This window comes from Gallus gallus, chromosome Z, assembly GCF_016699485.2.
Source record: "Gallus gallus isolate bGalGal1 chromosome Z, bGalGal1.mat.broiler.GRCg7b, whole genome shotgun sequence".
In the NCBI taxonomy this organism is placed as follows: domain Eukaryota; kingdom Metazoa; phylum Chordata; class Aves; order Galliformes; family Phasianidae; genus Gallus; species Gallus gallus.
This window is the reverse complement of record NC_052572.1, coordinates 50,639,637-50,664,590: the sequence shown is the minus strand read 5'-3', so window position 1 is coordinate 50,664,590 and position 24,954 is coordinate 50,639,637. Positions and strand designations below refer to the sequence as shown.

Genomic DNA, 24,954 nt, shown 5'->3' with positions numbered 1-24,954 from the left:
GTGGGTTTTATTGAGATACATAAGCTAACTGTAATTTCTTATAAATCTTTTACGAAGTGTTTTAATAGAATTGTTAGTTGAACAAAAGTTACAGAAAGTTGCTAAGTGTATACAGAATCATAAGAATCCTCAGAATTTTCTTATAATTTTCTATGTCTTAGAACAGAAGAAAGTTTTAGGAACTCTTGAAGCTGCTTTTGTTTACTGTATGAGATTACTCTTCATTTCTTGGCATCTTTGTAGTAAAACTTAGTACTTTTCAATATATTTTTGATTCTTAGTTTCTCTAAGGAAGTATATGACTGAGAAATGGTTTCAAAAATTAACAAACTGCATCAATGCCTTTCATTTGATACCTGGAATCTTTAGTACTTTCTATCTTATTTCCATAGTTGTTTTTAGTTGTTTTTTTTTTTTCAATCTAATCAGTTTGTGTTTATCTCAAATTGCAGCTTACACCATCTGGAAGTATCTCGTTGATAAAATCAATGCAGGTTATTAAAAATCCCGTTAAAACATGTGACAAAGTCTACTCCTTGATCCAGAGCTTGACTTCTCAGATTAGGCAAAAAATGGAAGAACCAAAGTCTGCAGGTATTTGAACAGTTCTTTTTTTTTTTTTTTTTTTTTTTTTTTTTTTGTAGCTGTATGTAGTTTCTCTCATTTGCATTTGAGAGAGAACTGCAATATAGCCCTTCTGCAGTACAGTGGCTTCTAGCAGAACTTTTCAGTGATGGCATATGGATTTTTGTTTGTTTCAATATACGTAATTTTACAGTAAAAAGCAGGAGGAACACTTGGTTATATTGCAGGTAAGAGCTCTTTGTGGTGTTCAGAAGTTCAGGCTGGTTGTCACATTTTTACAGAAATTCTTAATATAGAGACCTGTAACTTGGTAGTCCACAGAAGAAATAGGCAAAGCAGATGGTAAAAAAAGCTAAGTTATACACGTATGCTTTTATGTTTAAATATCTTTGCTGAAGATGTGTTACTCCCTGCAGATAATGCACAGAAGTACTGCATAGAGTTATGTTCTATTTTAATGGTATTGAACCAGTGAAAAAAGGAAAACTGAAGCTGGGAGTAACCACATTGCATTTTCTGTATAAGCTAAATATTTGAATATTTGTTGTCTGGTATTCTTTGCACTGCATTGCATACAAACAACTACTCTTCTGAGGTTGAACTATGCAAGTATTATTTGTAGACAGTATCATTCATTTTTTTCTGTTTGATCCAGTCTTCTGTTCTGCAAATGAGATAGTCCATCCTTTCTGCCCATCTTCTACTGTTGACACTTGGAAGAGAGCAACAAAATTGGATTTGCATTCTGTTCTGAAACAGAAACATTGTCTTCTTCCTCTTCTTCCCTCCTGGAATTTTCTAGTAGTGGGGTTTTATTTTACTTTATTTATTTATTTATTTTTAATTATCATACACTCTGTATGACACTTTATTCTTTGTGTTGTAGCTCTGTTTAAAGTGGTGGTGGTACAGTGCTACAGGGAAGCTTCTGCTGTCTTGTTGTAACTAGATGATTTAAACAGTAAAATTAACCATATACACATCTGTTCTCTTGGAAATAGTATAGTTATTTACTTTTATTCCTTTAAATATACTTTACAATTGTTTTCAACTATTATTATCATGTAATTAACTTTTTTTCTGTTATTTGGATGCTCCTGATTACTTACTGTTTATCCAGATATTCAGCTGTACCACAGTGAAACACTAGAACTGATGCTGCGCAGGTGGGCCAAGCTGGAAAAAGACTTTAAAACAAAGAATGGAAGATATGATATTAGCAAAATTCCTGATATTTACGACTGTATAAAATATGATGTGCAGCACAATGGCTCCTTAAAATTAGAAAACACAATGGAGTTATACAGGCTTTCAAAAGCTTTAGCTGACATTGTGATTCCTCAGGTAAACATTTTCAGTTATGAAATAGAATACTTTATCATCTTTTAACGGTCTGTATGTAAGCTGTTTACTCTGACTTTTCCATTAAGAGCCCCTTTAACTTCACCTCTTATTTTCCGATCACAATAAGATTATTTTTTGAAAGAAAAATTTTGATTCATATTTTGATTGAATTTTTGATTGAATTCAATTTTGATTGAACTGTGCTCATAGTGATTTCTTCTGGCAGTTTAAGCTGTGAATATGTCTGCATCCTCTACTGCAATGTATTAAAGTGATGTGGTTTATCTCAAACATTCTTCATGGATGTAAGCGGAGCCCATGTGGACAACTGTGTGTTCTTAAATCACATTTAATTTAATTCTTGTTGCTTTTAACAATTTTATTTTCAGGCTTTCTGCAACTGACATTAAATTCTAATCTATCTAATTTTAATTTACTTAAACAAATTACATTTAGAAAGACCTTTCTGCTACTTCAGAATACTACCACTCCCTGATAAAAATGTACACTTTAAGTTTCACAGAATTTAAAGACAGATGTACTAGTTAAACTTCTCTGTACTACAGTCTGTTAAATTCGGGTTAGTGCTAAATGCTGTTGACTACAGGAAATGAAATTGTATTGTAGTGTAGGACAGAACGTGCAAAAGCTGTCCAGAAGCATCCTTGAAATTATTTGCTGCTGTAACAGGGAGGTATTACTCATTTTCTGCAGCAAGTGAGGGAACTTCTTTTCGTGCCCATTTCGCAAACTGCCTGACAGCAGGGAGGACGAAGAGAGCAATAATTCTAAGTGTACTATGTGTATTATGTGGATCTTCTTAGCTTAATTTTGAATAGAGTATTAGGGAAGAGTAACTAAAAATAAAAGGGAAAAAATAAAAGAAGGTTTGTCAAACATGCATAATCTATATAGAAAAGTGCTTATTCTGCTTTCTGGTGAAACCAGAAGATCCATGAATATGATGCAAGCACTTTCATATCATACGTAGCACAGACTGAGAAGCTTCTGAAATATGATGTTTTTAACTATTGTAAACACCGTAACAGATACAGTATCTTCCAGTTGTATTTAACTGCCATTTTAGTGCTATTTGATGTGAATAGGAGATCCTCTCTGGGGTATTTTAACTCAGACTAAAGTAGATGTCAAATAAGTAATGTGCCTGCCTCCATTGACTGGGAAAAAAAATAGGTAATTGAAATCAGGTGAGATTATATCCACCATACCTATTTAAATCTGTATGGGAGAAAGAATAATTCATCTTTTTCTGATAGTACCAGGCAGGAAAGCCACTTTTGTGGGTCAAGTGGTGTTTCTCCGTGTCATCTCAAATAGGAAAAAGGAAAGCCTCTTCTAACTTAAAAGGGGGTCAAATGTTATAAAGACATTAAACAGAATTGTTTAACTATTTGCAGTTAGAACAATAGTAAGTAGATAACTGAAAAACTGCATACAGGTTAGGGGCTGACCTGCTAGAAGGAGATCTGCACAGAAGCACCTGGGTGTGCTGGTGGACAACAGGCTGGCTGTGAGCCAGCAGTGTGCCCTTGTGGCCAAGAGTGCCAATGGTATCATGGAGTGCATTAAAAAGAGTGTGGCCCGCAGATCTAGGGCGGTCATCCTCACCCTTTGATCTGCCTTAGTGAGGACATATCTGGAGTACTGTGTCCAGTTCTGAGCTCCTCAGTCTAAGAAAGAAGGGAACTTCTAAAAAAAAAAAAAAAAAAAAAAAAAAAAAACAAAGCCCAGTGGAGGGCCACAAAGATGATTAAGGGTCTGGAGCATCTCCATTCTGAGGAGAGGCAGAGAGGCCTAGGACTGTTCAACCTGGAGACGACTGAGAAGGAATCTCTTTGCTGTTTATAAATAAATAAAGTGCAGGTGTTGAGAGGATGGAGCTAGCCTCTTTTCAGTGGTGCCCTACGACAGGGCAAGGTGTAATGGACAAGAACTGGACACAAACTGATATTCCATCTGAAAATGAGGAAAAACCTCTTTATTGTGAGGGTGACAGAGCACTGATTATGGAGTCTTCCTCTAGAGATAATCGAAACTCACTGGACACTTTATTGGGCAAGGGAACCTGCTTTTAGCAGGAGGTTAGACTAGATGGTTTCCAGAGGTCCCATCCAACCCCATAATTCAGTGATTCTTTGAATTTATTATACAAGCCTTGTATTAGAAGGTAGGTTAATCTTGAACTGGATTTTAAGACTTTTTTTTCTTACATAGGAATACGGTATTTCTAAGGCTGAGAAACTAGAGATTGCCAAAGGTTACTGCACACCTCTAGTTAGAAAAATCCGTTCTGACCTTCAGAGAACTCAAGATGATGATACTGTAAATAAGCTTCACCCTCTGTAAGTCTTCTCATATTTTTATATGATTATGTTAATTCTTGTAAGACTTACTGGAGATACTCTGTAGCTTTCATACTTGAAATATCTTACTAGTTCAGAGTAATTTTAAAGATATGATTCGTTTATTAGTTGACAGCTAATTCTAAAATACAGCCACGTGTCATTATGGTCTAATAAGATTTTTCTTTTCTTTTAAGTTACTCCAGGGGTGTTATGTCCCCTGAACGCCATGTTCGCACACGACTGTATTTCACCAGCGAAAGTCATGTTCATTCCCTGTTATCCACCCTTCGTTATGGTGCCTTATGTGATGTAAGTTGAAGACTTTTTTCTGTGAAAACGGTGATATTTTTGGAATAACCGAAATAACTAATTTTTACTAAAAGTGTATTAAGTGAAAGCATAATTTTCCCAAGTGTCTCTGAAAGTGATTATACTTTTTGAAACACTGGATTTAAAAGTTACAAAAAAGTTTAAAAGAGCATGCTCTTTTAAATTAGCGCTGGGTTGCGTTGGTATGTTCAGTTATACAGCTGATACTGTGGTCTCAAAAGGGTTTTCAAAGGGCATATAACCAATTTCTTTGTCTTCTGTTGTCACCTTTCCAACTCTTTTTTTTCTAAAAATTGCAGTTCAGATGTCTCTGAATTCACTTTTGGATTGGCTTGTTTTTATGATTGTCATACTGTCAAGACCTTTCTGCCTGGCACTGTTGTATAATACTTTAAAGGTTATGCTTTATTTTCTATCTGACTAGCTTGGAAACCAAAGACTTTAATAACAATAATAATAATAAAATTAAAAAAAAAAAAGACCAACTTTCAGATTCAGCAGTTGCCCAGATAAGCTCATGGAGAGGACAAAAGGACAAATGTAGCACCACAGCGCCTATACAGCTGATAAACAGCTGATTCTAAGCTTGATGTAAATCTAAATCTAATTTTTGAAGTGGCTGTATTGGCATACTTTCTTCTGGCAACAGATAAGTAAACTCACTAGTAAAACCTATAAACCTCTGTGGCGTGCTGTAGCAGATACATGTGTACTTTTAGGCTTATAAACTTTTTAGTTTCCTTTAAGATGAATTACTAAGTGTGGCAGTTTTTCATTATTCATGGACATTTTTTTAGAACATGAAAAAGGTAAATATTCATATTAAATAATTCAGAATGAGATTATTATTTTTCTTCTGTATTTTGGAAGTCTTCTCTATCTGCTTAACTGCTAGAGAGATACCTAGAAACATTTCCCACAGTATACCCACACTATCTGAAGGGGATTTTATTGCAAAGTCAAAAATTCCAACCAGAAAGATGTTAATAGTGCTTCTGTTTACAAAGCATGCAACATTATTAACAAAATAACCTGAAAGATACTCTGAGATAAATCCACTTCCTATTCATTTTATGCGTATTTTTACTTCACTTTTTCTAGATGTATATCTAGTTTTTCATTAACTGTAATAGAGCTTCATACTTCTGCTGTTAATTCAAAAACCATCTAAATGGGTGAAAATGGAAATCATCAGTCTTTCTAAAGAAATTGCTGGCTTTTATTTGTCAGGATTCTAATACTTTTTTCTGTTCATAAGGAAACAAAAGATGAACAATGGAAACGAGCTATGGATTACTTAAATGTTGTCAATGAACTCAATTACATGACACAGATTGTTATCATGCTCTATGAGGATCCAAATAAGGTATTTGAAATGTATGAATGCCTTCAGAAATGAGTAGTGCTAAGCTATGTATTAAAGTTCAAACCTATTTATCATTTTCTTCAGGAACTTTCTTCAGAAGAACGTTTTCATGTAGAGCTGCACTTTAGTCCAGGAGCCAAAGGCTGTGAGGAAGATAAAAATTTACCATCTGGATATGGATACAGACCTGCCTCCCGAGAGGTAGTAATCAGGCCTTTGTTTCAAGCAAAAGTTAGTTTTTCTGGATGCAGAAATAGCTAAAATGAACAGTGGGAAATTTTTAGGTTAAAAATTCAAGTGTTTTTTTTCTTTTTGGTCCTCTTCGAATGGACACAAATAATTTGAGCCTTCTATGGCTTTGCCAGACTGAACTTGGAATACAAGGTACTCTTTGTAAGAAAGGTGGTAGCAGGGCTGGTGTCACATCAATTATATTCTGGCAACTGAAAGAAATATTTAAGAAAATAAGGTGGCTTAGCATGCTTATAAATATAGATTGTTGGGGACTGCTTAATATCTTCAAGGTTATATGTATAGGTATGTGGAGTTACCACATGATTTCTCAGAACTGAATGAAAGCAAAGGTGGGGATTCAGCTCTTGACTTACAGGGCTAGAATTTTACTACATTGTAAGTAGAAAATTGAAGTAGAATATGTTGGCTGAATGGTTTGACTAATTAGGAACCCACTGTACAGGCAGTGGTTAATTAGGAGCAAATACACATCAATTATTAAAGTCTACAGCAATATGTATTTTATAACTACTTGTTTAATAATATATGATTTACTTACATCTTTAAAATCAGCTTGTTTTGTGTTTTTCTAGAAGGTTAATTTAGTAACCACTTTTGTCTACATGATACAAGGTGTGCAACTACATTGAAAAGGAATTATGTATTGTTTATAGAATGAAGGCTCGAAGAAAACCTCACATAGAAATGATAGTGATGAGGAGGCACATACTTCTAAAAGGGATGAAACCGATCGGTCAGTAGTGATGTTCAAGCCAATGGTATCAGACCCAATTCATATACACAGAAAGTCACCCCTTCCAAGATCCAGGAAGATTGGTTCTGTTGAAGTAAGTGTTTATGTTTTGGAGAATATCTTTCACAGAATTTAACTTCTGTTTGTCTTAACAATAACAAGGGTAATTCTGTTTTCAGTTACACATATTGTTAAATATGGTGTTCCTCCGTGGCAGTAATTTGCCTGAAGGATTTTGTTCTTATGAATGATTGTTTTTCCATAAGAGACTTACTTCCTTTCTTCTTTTTAAGCCATATTAGAAAAAAATCCATATTTGAAGGTGTGTGTTTAGATTGAAAAAGTCTTCATCTTCAAACTATAACTTGTATTGCTTCTATATTCTTCATTACAAGACATCTGGTATTGGGAATTGAGAAAACCTTCAGGGTGATCATGCAGAGAGGGAACAGAGGGATTGGTGGGGGCTATGGGGGGGTGTAGAAGAGGAGAGACGAATGTCTTCAGCTGTATTTGTTTTCACGTGGAGTGGAAGTGACTCCACTTGTTCAGCATTTGCATTTGAAGGTAAGAGAATAAACTGTAAATTTTTTTGTTTTGTTTTGTTTTTGTTTTTTTAATGGATGGGGTTTGCATTTCATGAATTCTTTAGATAACAGCTTGAACAGTCTAGTCTCCTGCCTTGAAGGCCATGACATCTAGGTGTGCTTCACGGATATGGCTTTAATGTCACAGAGGTGGGGAATGCATAGCATTGTCACTGATAACCTTTTGCGCGATTGAGTGGCAAAGCTTCAGTTGGTGCATAGTGGCACTTCTGCGACTTTAATGCTAGAAGCAGACTAACAGCTTCTTATTGCCTCATTTTTAGTTGCTTAAAGCCATCAGAACTTAAGATTCACTCCAAAACCTTTTCCTTTCATGTTTGTGTTGGGAATGGACTGTTTGTATGCAATGCAAGTATTACAGAAGTAAGATTTGCAAGTTACTTGGTTATTAGTAGCATAGAGAGAAAAAGGTGCATGGTTTCCTCCTGTAAGGATATCTGTATAACTTCATGTGACTTTCATAAATTAACAAAGATAATAAATGTGAATGTCTTACATTTTCTATTTCCAAGTTTTATCATAAACAAATGCTCACAACATCAGTATTTTGGATTTTTAAATGCTGTTTTCAGTATGATCATGCAAGCTCCCCTCCTAGTTATGAGTTCATATACACAAAATTTTTTAGAATATTTACTTCAAACCTTCAACCTTTTTCATTTTCGTGAATCAAATGGAAGTTACTTTCAAAAGGTATCAATAACATGAATTGCTAAATTTTGACTGTGTGAGTAATAAATGTCTGGATAGAACGTATTCCAGCTTTCAGTGATTGTCTATTTGCTGGAATATTCAAAGAAGACATACACTGTGAGGGTTGGTTTGGTTTGGTTTTTTTTTGTTTGTTTGTTTGTTTGTTTGTTTTTTCTGAAGGGAAAGTTGAAAGTTTCATCTGGCCCACTGAAATCTGCAAAACCAGTATTTGGAATATTTTATACTAAATGGTATTTTTCAAGTGTTTTAAAAAATCGGTTTTACTGAAACTTAAACTGCAACTGCCTTGAACCTTTTTTTTCTTTTTTTTTTCTTTTTTTTTTTTTTTTTTTTTTTTGGCCTTTAAGGCAATTCTATTTTCCTTTATATCCATTAATTTGGAAGGACACTATCAGGTATTAGATGGAAGTTTAAATCTGGGATATAGTCAGCAGTATTTCTAAAGACATTTCAACTCTGATTGAGTAATGAAAAAAGAGTTCTAGGGTTGAAATCGTAAAGTAAAGCTCGTCAGTGTTTGAAATCAGATCTCAATTGCAAAAAATGTTGTTTGCTAATGAAACATGGTAACTTACAGTTTGTGGGACTCAGCCTGATGCTGTCTTCTCTTAAAGTCTTATAGCTGTCTAGCTTCAGATAATGTTTAGAGGGTATTTAGGACTGGAAATCTGTTACGAGTCAGGCTGTATTGCCTACCAGCCAGTTAGAAAGTCTCAAAGGCAGTTATAAAAATTAGTCTGTTAGATAAGGCTATACATAAACTAGAAATGAAAACTCAAAATTAAATAGGAAAGCTTGATGTGTTTAGATGGGAAAAAACTATTAAACAGTATGTCAAGATTACCAATAACTGTGCCCACTGTTTTTTCTCTCGTGCCATTTAGTAAGTAATCTACCAGAAATACGATGAAAGTGTTGTATTAAAAGATAATTGATTGAGTGGAACTGATAACTTCCTAGTATTTTAATATTCTTCCCTACTCACTGTTTAATAGTTTTAGAAGTAGTATATAAAAAGGTGCAAGCAGACTGTTTTTTTGTTTTGTTTTTTTTTTTTTCTTTTCTGTTCATTTGGCTCTGTTGAATCTAACTTTGCATGCTTTGCTGTTTTTTGCCCCCTTTCTCACTTCCAGGAAGAGAGCCCCCTGAGTGTGTCTAGCCCAGAGTGTATTGGTACCTGGCTGCATTACACCAGTGGTGTGGGTACTGGGCGTCGAAGACGCAGATCAGGGGAACAAATCACTTCTTCCCCTGTCTCCCCTAAATCATTGGCTTTCACATCCAGTATTTTTGGCTCATGGCAACAGGTTTTTAAACTTTACTTCATTAAACATTATTATGCATTCCAAGCAACAACCAACTGTCTTTAAGGACATCTAATCCCTTGTTATGGATTACATTTGAAGCAAATTCTTCCACTTTTTAAAATTACTTCCCGAGAATGTCTGGGGGAAAAAGAGCAAGTGCATGTTTTTCCACTGAATGTGTTACACACTTTCCTGAAAAATTGGTTTCTTTTTAGGAATTGCAAATATTACCACAGTAGAAAAGACACGGTCTACTGCCTAATAAAACAGATTTCTGCTTTGGTTTAGTTGTCCTTTAAGACTTTAAAAATGGCATTGCTTAATTTGGTGGTAGGTAAATTGAAATTTAATTTTTTTTTTTTTTTATAATAATTGCAACCAATACCATTTAAAATAATTTATTTGGAACTTCATACTGCTATTCAAAACTTGTTTTGCATTTATCATATTTTCAGTGGCCTGATATTAACTATTGCAGGGAACAAACTCTAGCACTAATAATTCTTGCGTTCTGTATCTGGAGGTATCTAAAACTCCCAACACAGTACATCATCCATTGTCTTGTACAATATTTTGAAGATTTTCCTAAATATGTGGGGGAGGAAGCAGGAAATAAAAGACAGTTTTTTAAAATACCAGTGAAGATCCAAGATTCTTTGTATTTCAAGATATTGTTTACCTGTATGACAGTGGATGGTGTTCTGTTAATCATACGCTTTTTCTTTGAAAATTTTTGTAATTTCCCTTTTGTGGAAGATTATAAAATTATGTGCATAGGAAAAGTTTATATCAGTAAAGGCTGTGAGCATCTGAAGATTACACTGATTGAGCCCGTGCATGGATCAGTGACTGTATGGTGTCCTCAATAGCCTGTCTGTCTTTCCTTCCCTCCCCTCCTTTTTTCAATACAGGCGCAGTTTAGGAGAGTGAATTTGGTAAAATAAAATAAAACGTCTCAAATGTCTGTTCTCATATCTGTCTTGGTCTGTGTCCCTTCTCATTCTGAATGCTTGCTTTGCATCACTCCATTGCAAGGAACTCATATGTGAAATGAACTCCCTTCAGAAGGGGATATTGCATGATCTTTCATGTTTCCTTTACATATTTTTACTAACACTTATCATACAGCTTATTAACACTTGTCTGTATGAAACAGGCTGCTGTATCAAGTTAAATGGTCATTTCAGGCTACTGTTCTACCTCCCCTTATTTTTCTGTTGTTTTGTTTTTTTTATATTCAGGTCCTATCAGAAAGCAATAGTAACTTACGGACACCAAGAACTATTCTGGAACAAAAGCAGAGTGGTCTAGGTATGTGCATACAATTGAAATTCTCTTTCATGTTAGCAGCTTTTCATCTGCCTGTTGTTCTGCACAGTTGTACATTCTTAAACTTCTGTGTGAATAGGACCGGGTAGTGTTTTGCTATCAATAATGTATTGAGTGTCTTCCTATTGAACTGGACAGTTTTCTGCAACAATAGTTTCTAAGTAAATCACTACTGAAAAGAGCAAATTGTTTGCACTACTGACAGCACTGACTGAAAGAGGTAACAGGATTATTTTAAACATAAAGTAGATTTTTGAGATAAAATTTGTGACTGAAGTTGACACTGAGGTTTTTGCAAGAATGTTTTGAAACGAAATGACCTACAGTGGAAACTGTTAAAATATAGTTCTTGAGGGTGCTTTACCAAGAGGAGGGGGAAAGGGGAGCTAACATCAAGTATCATGATATATTAGGGTTTCTGCACACATTCCCTCTCCTAAAATCAGTTTCTTCTTTTCAGCGTTAGAACGAATCATGCTATAATTCAATCAGTTGTTTCAAATTCTTTCAAATCACGTGGTGTTTTTCTTTTGCTTCTTGGGACCTGGCATTCATATGGCTGAAATAAAAAAACATGAAATCTTACACTAATTCAAATCAATACTATATCTTCTTTTTTTCTGTAAGTGTGTCCTTTCATGGAAAAAATAAAGTGTACAAAGTGCATAAGCTATATATACATAACTGAAAGTAGCTTTTTAATTCTTTGTAAAGATCTGTTTGTTTAGTTTTTATTCTTGCATGTCTAATTATTCTGTGACATTTTTCTTCCTAATATATTTTTCCATTAGTAAAATGCATACATCAGGTGCTCTTGTTTATTGAAGTCATTTTTTTTTATTGTGTGCTTGCTAAAGTTAAGTAACTTTCTTTTGCCAATATGACACAATATGGCTTGTGGAAGTTGATTTATTTCTGTGCATAGGTCAAGGTATTACATTTGATGTTGACGGCTGTTGCCACAGACCAGGCACCAATTTATTTTGGCTGTGATTAGTCACATGTGCTAGTAATGTTTCCTTTTTGGGTCATCAAAAGCAATAAAAGGAAGTATTATTGGATAGATAGCTGGTCTTCAGAAGCAGCCAATCTAAAATGCAAAAGATAAGTCCTGAGTGAAAATACTTCCTTTCAACTGGTAGTGAAGAACTGAGTAAAAAATGAAGCTTTTTTTTTTTTTTTTTTTCCATTTTAGTCAATGTCCTATGTAAATTCCATATACAGTGAATTATGAAAGTTATTTTTCTCTATATGGCTTTCAGTGATTTGTCAAAACTTCCATTCCAGTGGCAGGATTGTATGAGTTGTAACAAGGGACTGTTACTTGCATGGAGATGTGCAAATGTGTTCTCTGGAAAGGAAGTCAAGCTAAACACTATGAAACTCTTAGACATTTTCAGTTTCTGACACTGTCAGTGATTGTAGCCGGACTATAAATAGAGTATTTCCAATTTGATTTATGTTTTGTAGGGGTTAAAAGGGAAATATTTCCATGTCTGTGGAAATGTGTGCATACTTCATTGCAGCCTGTCATCTCAAAAGCTGATTTGGATGAAAGCAATGAGCAGTATTTTCCCAGTTCATATTTGTTTCAGAACTGCAGGTTTTAAAGCACACAAGATTCACATCATAATCTTGCTTTTGTTTTGTTGTTTTGGTTATATTTACATTAATGCTAACTAGTAACTTTTCTTTACCAAATGTGAAAACAGGATAAGAAGTCACTATGTTAAACTCAGTCCTCTCTTTGCACATATGGCAGAGAGTGCTGTCTCATGAGTAGAAGCAAAATAAGTTATGGTAGTTTCAGCCTACAAGTACCTCTCTGACATTACAAGCATATTGTGAACCTGTCCAAGGCACTGCCAAAAAGCTGCCTTTTGTGTGGTAAGAGCCATGTGCTTGCATGCTGCATGCATCCCCAATGTGAATGGACGAACACCTGGTTGTTGTATGTATTTTCTCTAACTCCCATCAGGGTCTCACTGTGCGGGCCTGTTTAGCACCTCAGTGCTCGGGGGTTCTTCAAGTGCACCTAACCTACAGGATTATGCTCGTACTCATCGTAAAAAGCTGACTTCTTCTGGCTTCGTAGATGGTATGTGCACACTCTCGCACATGCACGCACAAACCCATGTGCCACATTAAACTTCTAAAGAAAAATCTTTTTTTAATGGAATCCTAGAATCCTTTGCCTTAGTATTAGTTATATAAAGTTCTGTTCTTTCATAATTGCCCATAGCTTGCTTTTGCGTAATGACAGCATATTTAATTCTCATTTCTGTCTTGAATTGAGCATTAGCTCACAAAATTGTAATAAGTGTAAGGTGACTTCAACAAATGCTTTTTTTTTCTTTTTAAGAAAACTTAAGATTTTAATTTCTCATTTTAAATGTCAGGTTTTATCATCAATTACTGATCTTGAAGTAAATTACTTGGAGCATATGCAAGAAATGAAAGAAATGACAAAATGATAATTTAAATACTGATGGTGAAAATTTTAGGATTCCTGACTTGTTTTTCCGTGGGGTTTGAATTACAAAAGAGCAGGAGGTTTTCGGTTTTTAATATTTGGGGGTAGAGGAGAAAGTTTTTCACCAGATTTCAGAACATAAAAGTGCCAAAGGATACCTTTATAGCTCTGAGGTGAGACGGTATTCATGCTGTTTCCCCCTCACCGTTCACTACTCAATGTTCAACTCAAACTTGATATAACGTTGTATGCCAGAATCACCATCTCATTCTGCTTGTTTTCATACACTTCATTACACATCTTGTAGTTAGCAGAAATCCAAATTTTCTTCTTTTTAACCTCTATTTAGATTTTAGCCCTTTTCCTCGGTCCCTTCTGCATGCCACTCAGTTCTAATACCTTCTCATCTTTTGTTTTTTCTTTCCTCTTCCTTTCCTTTTTTAAAATGTCCCCCTTTTGGTAGCTGTTACAAATTTCAGGTACCTGTTTTTCTCTTTCTTAGACACCACACGCGGTTCTGCTGTTAAAAGGTTTTCTATCTCATTTGCTCGACACCCAACCAATGGTACGTTTTGCTTTTTTTTTAAAAACAAAAACAAAAGGTTCCTTGCTTCATCCCTTTTATTTTTATTTCAAATATGGGGTGTACAGTATCATCCAGCCGTCTGTCATTCCTAACTTCAAGCACAATTCCAAATATATTTGTAATCATTAGATATCCTGATCCCCTTCTCTACCATTCATTAGTTGAAATATAACATCAAAATTCATTCCTCAGAAAAATTCTTGAAAAAATTGAAGTGCTACTGTTAATCATGATCTCTGTAATAAATTATTCTCCCCAATTTCTCATGTAATCAAGACTGTATGGAGCAAGATAGAAATAAATCTGATCTTTATTGGGCATGCACTTCTTGGTAGCTGCTGCTGCTTCTTCTTCACCTTTCTCCTGCTGTTTCCCCGATACAGAATCAGCCTCCTGAGTCTAAAATAAATCACTGAAATGACAACTTGCGTTTATGACTATCTTCTTGAAGTGATGCTATATTAAAAAAATAAAGCAGACACTTTATTTCCATTCCTGCTTAATTGCTATATTTATCATCAGACAGAAGTTTATTTTACCTTTTCGTGTCTCATCAGATGTGCAAATTACTTATATGTTGCACTAAAAAAACACAGCAAGAGTATTGCCTCTTGCTTACATTGTCCTTTCGAGCTTCAAGAGTGAGAGAGTTAGATTGTCTTCAGACTAATATATTTACAGAAAAGGTCTCATTTAGCACACAGGACAGAGGTACATCTTTCTCTTTCTCAGCAAAATATTTCCTGCCTAACTTTATACATGATTAAATAGGACCAAAATATATCCTGTTCACGAAAACCAAACTCAGTCTTCAGTACCACCTGATCTTAATGTAGCTTTTCCAGATTTCTTAACTGTAGTTTTAAAATACGAGTGGCCACTGGCTGAGCTCAGTGATGATGACATCATTGAAACTACAGTAGAAATGATTAGCATTTTTGTGTTAGATTCAAAATAAATTTGTCTAGAAACAAGGTTAAAGACAGATTATGTCCTTGTTTTGCTTTGCTAAGAAGCAGGGTAGATTTTTACAGTATTCACTTGGAATACTTAGGGAGTTTTTCGCACTGCAGTGTTTGTTGAAGGAAAAACTGGTATACTAGGAAAAATAGGAACCCATTATTTATCTTTAGAATCAAATGAAGTAATATTTCCAAAACATACAAAGTCAGAAAGAGCTGTATTCGAATATCAATCTAATAATTGGTTACTTTCTATTCCATTTAGCACTCTCTTTTTGTGACTGCATTCTTTAAAAATAGATCTAAATGACTTTTAATGAATGCATTGATTGTTCTGGTTCATTTAATACAGATGTTTTACCACACATCTTTTACAAGACTACTGCATGCTCCATGAGCTCCTATAGTACCTGAATACATTGCAGATTTCTGAGTTCTCTACTAACATAAGGACATGTTGGTGTTGTTTTGTCTGTCCTATGGACTGTCATTTTGATTCTCTTTGTCCCTTTCACTCTGTTTTTTTCTTACTTTTATGTTGTTATCACACCCTTTAACTCATATCAGACTCCTCCCTCTCCCACCACCTTTAGTTCAAGGAACATGGTGAAACAAGTATCTTCTGACAGTGCTTTACCTTATTTTCTGGGCCTCTGTGCAGAACACCCACACCTCTTTAGGTGCTGGTCCATTTCCTCTGTGGAATTTCTAGGCTCCAGTGGTATGTCTCTATAGCTTTTAAATGTAAGGCAGCAGGGTGGCTTTTTGAGATGCCGCGTAACCCTTTCATTGTCTTGCATTTTGATGGGGATGACGTTTTATGAGTCAACATAGTCAAAACTCAAAAGTTGTTAGTTTACAGGATATTGCTTTTTTGAAGGGATACTGTCAGGCTTCTTCATCTCTAAAATTCAAACTTATTTGTCATAAAATTATATTCTAAAAAAAGTTTCATAATTTATAAAATATTCAAATAAAGCACTGCAGAGAGATTTACAAGATGTCTTTTTAAGTCGTATCAGCTGTGAAGATATAGCAGCAACATGCTGGTATATGGCTATCAGTAGAATTGTCAAAACTGAATAAAAAGCTATGAAGGGGCAAATTCCTGGAAGAATTTTTTTTTTTTTCTCTTTGTGAAGACTGTGAGTGCACTTGAAATTCGTTTATGGTTTTCTATAACACTGCACTGTCACAGTCATACTTATTAAAAAGTTAACCTGACATTGTCCCACTACTTTCATTGCAAAATTAAAAAAAAAAAAAACAAAACAAAATTAAAAAAAAGTCTCATTCAAATGACTGAATGACTGTAATTTTTCTGTCAGTGTAAAGAGAGAAGTCTTAACCTACTGTAATGCAAAGAAAGGGTTTGCGCTTTGCATGCATGCATAGTTACTTAAGACATTAACATGTATGCCAAACATATTTTAGTGCTTACACTGAAACTTAAGTCATTGTGTTTACATGAAAATAGAAACAAAATATGTGGCGCTGTTTCTTTTGTATATGAAAACAAAGTTTCCATGAAATGCATAATTTTATTTGTAGTATAATTGAAGCCAACTTAAGTACGCTTTGGTTGACTGTATATTTGGAGTGACTGTCCCTCCAGCTTTATGGCCAAGGTGGATCTAAGTATAAATATAGGCATTTTCAGGATAAAATTTTTCTTCTTTGTGCAAAGCACTGAATGAGTGAATGAGAAACACTGGATAACAGAGGAATATCGATGCTTATTTGTCTGGGGGGAGGGAACAGTTCATAGTCGTAACGCTATCGCTAATAAATGTACCTTGAACTGAAACTCTAAACATTATTTCATTCACTATTGTTTCTTCATTTAAATATATCTTTTTAAATGTAGCAACTGTAAATTTACAATATTTGATTTAAAGTTGTAACATTACAGCTGTATGTTGAAATGGATGTATTTTCTGCTTCTGAAATGCAATTGGATGAAGAGCTGTTCGTTGAGTTACCAAATGTGCACCAGTTTACAGAATTGCAGGGTGTTTTTTTTCCAAGATGTGTTTAAATACTTGTCCTTACATTAGTAATAGGAATATGCATGGTTGCCTTATACTAATATAGAAAAGCAAAGTCTAAAGAATCTTTAGATTTTGGTTTGGAAATACGTACCTGATCTAATGTATGAAACTTCTAGTATTTTAAGTAAGGTTTTAAAATGCCTAAAGGTAGGTGTAAAACTGTCTTACAGAATTAAAACTCATTAACAAAAGGTACTAAAGTGCAAATAGTGGTTTTCCTTCGATACATAAGGCTAAAGTTTGTTTTCACAGAATAATGAAGGTGATAGAATTTGAATTCTGAAAATATATTTCTTCCTGGAAGTGGTAGTGTTTGTAGTTCTTATCTTGGCTAACTGTTTACAACACAGCTGTCTTACTGCACTTACATGAGTTAATCACCTATTTGTTGTTCTGTGAGGAATGTGAATAAGTAGGAGAAATACTGCCATACCTGACTTCTTTTTTTTTTTTTTTTTAAACTACATTTGTCTTAGAGGAAGATTATCTTCCATTTACTAATTTGTCAGTAGAGCACAACTATAAAGTTTGTACATTGCACGTGGGATTTCTATCCCATGATATGCTGTATGGTACCTTTGAGTTTTGTGTATCCTGGAAACTGGCACATCTTGTTCCAACTCCTGTAATACTTAATATGATTTCAGCAGTATTATGTCTGCATGTGCTCTTTGTCATGGATTAATTCTTGCTGATGCAATAGCTTAAATCCTGTCCTTAGTCTGGAAATCTCTTTTTTTTATTATTATTTTTCTTACAGGTTTTGAACTATATTCCATGGTGCCTTCTATTTGCCCTCTGGAAACTCTTCACAACTCCCTGTCGCTGAAGCAGGTGGATGAATTTCTTGCCTCTGTTGCTGCTTCATCAAAGGAGAACCTACAGGAGACATGTACTGATTTTAGTTTGTAATTATGCTCCCTTTAAATTGTTAGATGTTGTCTAGTGAATCTGTCTAATACACTACAGCTAACAAACAAACAAAAAATATTGCTTAAAAAGGGAAAAACAAAATAATGATGATACTGCAAAAAATTAAAATTACAGCATATCTCGCTGTATAGACACTCGTTATCCAATGGAGCAATGCTTCTGTTGACTGGTATAGTAGATTAGGGACTTTGCAAAATCATAATTCATTTATTTCTTCACATTAAGAACTTGTCTGAGCTGTCCACGTTGTTAGTTGGATGATAAGGAATCCTTTCTAGTGAGCACACAGTATTTCTGGCTTTGTATTGTACCGTTCTACTAGAGTAACCTCAGGAGATTAGTTTCCTTTCATTTCTTAGAACTGTATCATTCTCTATTTATTTCAGTATTACTTATGTTTAAACTGTAGAGTGCTTTGCCATTACTCCATTTTTTTAATAGTTTGTGCAGTATGTTTGAAGTTAAATGAAAACTGAGTTTTGTACATGTGTGTGTGTCTGGGAAGATGGTTTCCCATTGCAAGTCTATTGCTGTTTCTTCAGAAGCAGTTTCCGTTGGGTCCAGTTGACCAGTTGTTAGGACAGTTAAAATTTGTATGTCAAGTCAGTGAAAAACAGTCTTGAGGAAATGCTTACAAACTCGTGCTTTGATGAGGAGAAACTTGTACTTGCTGATGAGAAAATTTGTTATATGGGTGCTAGGATTTTTCCTTTTTTTTACTATTACTTTAGGTTTATACACTCCATATTTGAATCAGTAGCTAATTTGATAGTGTGGGGTTCCTCTATGTAGGAAGGGAGATAGATCAAGAAAACTGACTTTAGTGGCACAGTTCTCAGTAGGTCGTTAGTATGTCAAAGTTCTCAACTTCTTCAAATGCCTTGTTACGCTGGGTGGGAAGATAGTGTTACTTCAAGAGCAGTTCAAGATTTCACTGTACACAAGGCATGACAGTACTTTTGAAATATTTCTGTGGTGGTCTGGTTATCACCAGATGAAAATCTGTCCTGACAGAATTGAGGGCATAGGCGCTTGGTTCCCCCTCTGCTTTCTTACAGTGCACGCAGCTGTCTGGAGAGTAATGTATTGTACACACATTTCATTCACATTTTGTATTAAATATACATTCCACTGCAATCTTCGCAACCTGTGGGACGTAGCATTAATGCTGTTGCCAGTTTTCTGTCAAGGCAGTTATTCCTGAAACTTGGGTTAGTGGCAGCATGAAGTTATGTCACTTTCCAAAGTAAATTTCTAAAAATTTCTTACTGGCAATGCAGTAGTCAAAAATCTGTAGCTGAGTTGCTTGTTGCATAACAGTGGCTTATATAGAACGTGACGGATAACAGACAATATCAGACAGAAAACAGTTTTGAGGCTACAATTCTTAGCGTTCTGTGAAGATGAGAGTTTTATTTACGAGAATTTAATTTATGAGAATTTACTGTTAATGTTTTTTATTTTGCTTTTCAGCTTCTCCAACTTATATGAGTCCATTGTCAGGAAGAAAAATTCCACTGAATACATACACCCCTGCAAAAATTCAACCAACACCACTTGAAACTTTGCCGGAAAAGCCAGCAATAGAGAAACCAACCTCATGTAAGTAACTTCTGTCAGGGGCAGAACTGTAAAATTTCATTAAATTATTTCCAGTAGTATTTTCATTTGGTTGGTTGGTTTTCTTATATATCACATTGTTTCTGAGGGCAGCAATTTCTTAACATTCACTGTCTGTGTAGGTAGGATCATTTTATGGGTCAACTTGAACTCAGTACTATTGCACAGATAGTTTTAATGATAAAACTGAACTGGTCGTTATTTTCTCTTTTACTCTGAGATGTTGGAAAGGATTTCTGTGGCATCAAAATTGATAGTTTTTCGTTTTGAAGTATGACAGTAATATCTGGCTATCCCCAAGCAAGACAAGCAGAGGAAAATTACTTAAATCCTAGAATTTCTACCATGAAGCATAGTAATGATCCAGCAAAAAAAGTGGACTGTTTCTAACTGAAGATCTTCTCTTGAGAAATCTGAAGAAGGAAGAAAAATATCTTGGATAATTCAGATACTGCTGCTGTGTACGTGAATTTTGATCACTTAAAGAAAAACTTGCACACAAAGCTTGTAGATGCAGAAATTTCATATACATGTAAACAAGATCAAAGGAAAATAATATTTTTAATGTTTTTTAAAATAACATTATCTTACTGCACACAATATATTCTTCCCTTAGTAATTAAAATCACACACATGAACAGGGTAAAAAGCTTTCTCCTTTTAAACGTTGGGGTTTTGGTGGTTTGGGGTTTTTTTTGTTTGTTTTTGTTTTTTTGAGTTCAGCTGCTCATTGGCATACAGACCAGAAGCTGCAAGAATACTTGTAAAAAAATAAAAAAAATACTTTTTTACCCCTTTTGACCTAAGCTGAAAATATTACCATGATGGGTTCTTCTTTGAGTTATGCAGTTTGTGAATAAAATTTGCTTGCAATGTCCCAGGCTTTGTATAGTATCTGGGACCTAAGGGTCCTCTACCTGAAAAACAGTGTTAGAGTCAAAGTCATTTCATGCATTTGCTTTACAAGTACACTTTGTGATATATTTTTTATACGTAAAATATGTTTTTTTTTTTTCTTAATATTAGTCCTTTTACATACAGTAGCAGGTCTTCAAAATTGAAAATTACAATACAAAAGTAGTTTATGTGAACAAGTGGTAGATAGTACATGAAAGATTCTCTGAAAGATGTTGTCTGAAAAGGTATAAATGCATCACCTGGGATCTTCAAGGCCTTTGTGAGGAAGTTCACCTTCCTGTGGCGGTACACGAGGCAAGGATGTTTTGTTGTAAATGTGAGATGCTGAGATCAACAGCAGTTCCTTTGGTTCTTTCTGTATCTCATTGCCACCATCAAGGCAGTATGCTATTTCTTATGAAATAACATTTCCTGACATTTTTCTTGCTTCTGATGTTTTAGCGTGGATATTCTTAAGTATAAAATCTAATAACTTATTTTCTTTATCTGTACAGCTTCCAGTGAATCTTCTGTCTGTGTACCTGATGTTAAGCTATCTGCTGAAGAAGCCTCGCTAGATGCAGAACTTAATAGTGACACTTTTTCTGAGAATAAGTGAATTTGAGTAAATAAAACTGGAAAGAACTTAAACAATTTTTTTAGTGTTCATTCAAATAAGTAATCGATCACGCAAAAGCCATTCATGTCTGCAATTCATAGTGCATTTAAGAACCTTCTGTTTAAACAAGGTTAATTAATGTGCATTGTACATAGGTTTGTCAAATGTCTTTTCTCATTTTCTAAAAATTTCAGGAAATATTTATCAGTTTGAACTGCACACCTCTAAAGAAAAAGCTGCACGTGAACCTTTTCAGTGTCTTCAGATATTGACTGTAAACTTGTACAAAAGTGGTATGTGTTACAGAGGCTCTGTTGATGTCACTGTAATGAAGCATTGTCTGTTGTCATTATGAACTTCTATTTTCAGGAGTTTATAATTTGCCTGCAGATTTCTTTTGTGGGTTGAAATGTAACACACATCTTGGCTAAAAGGTGTTTTCTTTCTTTTTTTTTTTTTCTTTTTTTTTTTTTAAGTTAACTACATTTCCAAAGAGATCTCTTTTGCCTGTTGTTAAAAATAAGCAGGTGATTTCTGCATTTGAACAATTTTGTATCATATATGCTGCAATAATTAGGCATGATGGAGTGAGTCAATGTACTTTTACGTTTGAGTCTCCTGTGTTTACATCAGACCTGTAACATTCAAAGTACCTTCTCTTTTGTTGTTTAGTATACATGCTTGTATACGGGTACCTGTATATCATCCAGCAGATAAAACTGTCTTTTCTATGTTTTTATCAAAAAAAAAAAAAGTCTTTTGTTTACTAAAAGGACAGCTTTATTTGCTTTGCTGTATGTTTCTACAAGAAGATGATGTTAAAAAGCAGGGTTTATAAAAAGAGAAAAGGTTACAGCTGGTCTGCTAGTAAGTTTATCCTAAAAACTGTAAATATTCTGTCTATACTTTATTCCCATCCCTTCAGAGTAAAGAGAGAGTGTGATCTGCCAGGACTCAGTTCCTGATGTTGCAAAATACTCAGGCGTGAGCATGGCATGGGGATTTCCATAACCCTGTCCTTCCAATCCAGGGGATAGACAGCAGCTCTTATTAAAGGACATTAATGATTTTGTAAGATCTGTGAGAAGCATTACCATGTCAGTGGAACCTCGAGTTACCGGATTATCTGATCATCCAGTCTCAGCAGTTCTGTCATTTTCTGTGGCATGACGTACCATTGATGATTACACTTATTCCAAATGTATGAAAATAGTGTCCACTTTTTTCCGTTCAAGTGGCAGATAATTATTACTGACTTAATAAGCTAAGAGTTAAGGTTTCATGTTTAAGTTGCATAGCTTCTGAGTAATATTTTTCAGTAGGGCTCTTTCTCATCTCCAGAGCCAGTGCAACTGTAATGTTATTCACCTTGCCACAGGGTCTGTGTCTTTACCACGTGTGAAATAGCTTCAGCACACTGATTATAAAAACTGCTGGTTAAATACCAAAAATATGAAGGGTTTCACAGCTATATACTTAAAACATTTCATTTTTGTAGTGTAACTGTTATTGACAGTGTTTGTCTTGCACACAACTGAATGTACACATTGTTTACCATTTGAAAAAATACTGTTAAAAGTATGCATACCATTCCAGTCAACCAAAGCTGTGGCATAATTTTTTTTTTTATGTGCTCCTAAATAAAAACAAGGCCATTGGCAACTTGTGTCTGCTTTGTTTTTTCTTTTAAGAGTATCTTTGAAGTGTCATGAATCAGTCTTAATGGGGAAAAAAATGCAAATATGCCACAGATTTACTCCTGGTGGTTGAAAACATAACACATTTACCATTTGATGCTGAAAGCACTCCTCACAAAGGCACAAGGTCAAGTGGTCACGCTTTCTGCTATGCATCCTGATGTTCCAGAGATAGCATTAAGCATAGAACCACTCAACTGTCTGTCTCCCATTAAGTTTTTTGAACTGTACATCCTATTGCAGCCAGATATGACAGAGGTCTCAAGAATTATGTTCGCAGAAAATCAGTGCTTAAATTCGGTAATTCCTGAAATGCTATCACACAGATAATGTAGTTTAAGTAAACATTTTGTGTTTCTTCTAAGAGAGCAAAACCCAAAATTATTTGCTAAAACTTGTGCAATTTTTTTTAATCTTTTTTTTAATCTCTTTTGTTTGTTTGTTATAATAAAGATATATCTTTGACTTCTTTTTGTACTAGCAATTAGTCTTTGTTAAGAGAAATCAGATGTGCTTTCATAGTTCAGTTTGGTAGGAATCTATATAAACAGGCCTAAGGAGAGAGGAATAAGGAGAAAGGCAAATGAAACAAACTGATCAGATGATCTGATCAGTAGCATCAAAACCAGTGGAGTTCAAAGGGAAGACAGCAGAAGAGCTATAAGTAACATTTTAAAGACCCATTTCAGTGCAATAGAATATTCAAGTAGAAGAAGTAGTGATCTAAACAGTGGTCTGTTACCTAAAGAACATAACGTTTCTCTTGTTCCATTATAATGTTTTTTAATCAGCACACACCTAAAGAGAAAACAGGGAAGATCTTTCTGAACAGTCAGTTCTGAGAAAGCTGAGAGGTGGTGTAAGAAGCAAAGGCTACTATTAGGTATTTATCTTTCTTTTATTATTCAAATAACGGCTTTCACTTTGCTTGTTGACACATTTCACTACTGAAATCACTTGACACATTTCACTAGTTTCAAATACAAATTAGTCAACTCCCACACTTATCCCCACGAAATTCAAATGCGTTGTCTGCTCTGAAACGTAAAAACTAATGTAATGACAAAACGATCCAGTTTGTATTTCTGTGGAAAAGAGATGCCTAATTTAAAAATAAAACTAAATTAGATTACATTAAAACAAATTTTAAATAAAGAAATAAACCTCAGAATACTCTGGGGTTTATTAGTCTGGACCATATACTATAATACCTCCATTAGCACTGTGACTCATCATTTTTAAATCTAACAGTGCTGCGGTCTAACAGAATACAGTTCCATTAAGAGGAGCGACGAGTTGGTATTCCAGCACTGACACTCCCTGCAAAGTAGCCTGTGGAAAGTCTAGCTCAGTCCTCAAATGATGTGCACGTCTGTCTCTGATGAGTCATTCTTCCTTCAATTAACAAGTTGAAGAATGATGGAATATGAGAGCCTTGCAAATGATCAGTACTTTGGAGACAAATTCTATATTTGCTGTTCATGCTGTAGACAAATCTCGGAGAGGTGTGTGTGTTGTGTGTGTGCTGCAGCTTGTTTGGAGCACAGACTACAATCCACTACTGCTCTTTCATTTGGACGTGAATGATGCTGGAAGCCAGAACATGGGCAGAATCAAAGACAGTCATAAAACCCCGAGAGCACAAATGAAGAATACTCAGGCCCAAGTTACCTTCTCTTCAATTTTCCAGTTGGAGAAAAGAGGGAAGCCAGAAATAGACACAGAATGCCTATCAGTTCCTAGCTACGTGGATGGTGCCCATCCAAGGGTTTTGGTTTTTATGACAGTGGGACTTTCAGTGAAGATTATAACCTATTAGAGAGGGATGGGATCAACCTGCCTAGAAGAGGCAGGGCAATCTTTTGCAGCAGGCTGGCTAACTTAGTAAGGGAGGCTTTCAACTGAAGGCCTTGGAGGGGTGAAGTCAAAAATGGCAATGTTCATGCCATTGCAATAGACTGGCAAATGAGCCAGGCCAACCAGAACAGTGACAAATGCTCCTTAGCTGCCTCCCATTAGCCAGAAGCTGCCTCAAGAGTGGGTATATCTACGGGGAATCGTGCATCCCTCTAAGAATACCTGCATCCTCTGCTCCCTTCTCTATAGCTCCTGCACATCAATGCATGCAGCATGGGGAATAAACAGGAAGAGCTAGTGATCTGCTAGTGTGCAGCTGCAA

At 35.1% G+C, this 24,954-nt stretch overlaps 1 protein-coding gene across 18 annotated transcripts in view; it reads left to right on the top strand.

Annotated features, from left to right (window-relative positions):
* The window catches only part of PPIP5K2 (diphosphoinositol pentakisphosphate kinase 2), a 52,884-nt gene extending 30,144 nt beyond the window's left edge, over positions 1 to 22,740 (top strand). For 10 of the 18 annotated variants that reach the window (XM_046905587.1, XM_015280460.4, XM_424859.7 and 7 more), the window contains exons 18-31: positions 453 to 594; positions 1,706 to 1,929; positions 4,165 to 4,292; positions 4,490 to 4,604; positions 5,884 to 5,991; positions 6,076 to 6,192; positions 6,900 to 7,073; positions 9,435 to 9,608; positions 10,850 to 10,919; positions 12,916 to 13,035; positions 13,913 to 13,975; positions 17,770 to 17,901; positions 19,416 to 19,544; positions 20,975 to 22,740. In XM_046905587.1, coding sequence (XP_046761543.1) covers positions 453 to 594; positions 1,706 to 1,929; positions 4,165 to 4,292; positions 4,490 to 4,604; positions 5,884 to 5,991; positions 6,076 to 6,192; positions 6,900 to 7,073; positions 9,435 to 9,608; positions 10,850 to 10,919; positions 12,916 to 13,035; positions 13,913 to 13,975; positions 17,770 to 17,901; positions 19,416 to 19,544; positions 20,975 to 21,078 — 1,800 coding nt within the window. In that variant the 3' untranslated portion in view covers positions 21,079 to 22,740. The remainder of the gene's footprint in view (positions 1 to 452; positions 595 to 1,705; positions 1,930 to 4,164; positions 4,293 to 4,489; positions 4,605 to 5,883; positions 5,992 to 6,075; positions 6,193 to 6,899; positions 7,074 to 9,434; positions 9,609 to 10,849; positions 10,920 to 12,915; positions 13,036 to 13,912; positions 13,976 to 17,769; positions 17,902 to 19,415; positions 19,545 to 20,974) is intronic. The other 8 variants (XM_040656370.2, XM_015280464.3, XM_025145241.3 and 5 more) reach the window with 7 other exon arrangements.
* The last annotated feature ends 2,214 nt before the right edge of the window (positions 22,741 to 24,954 follow it).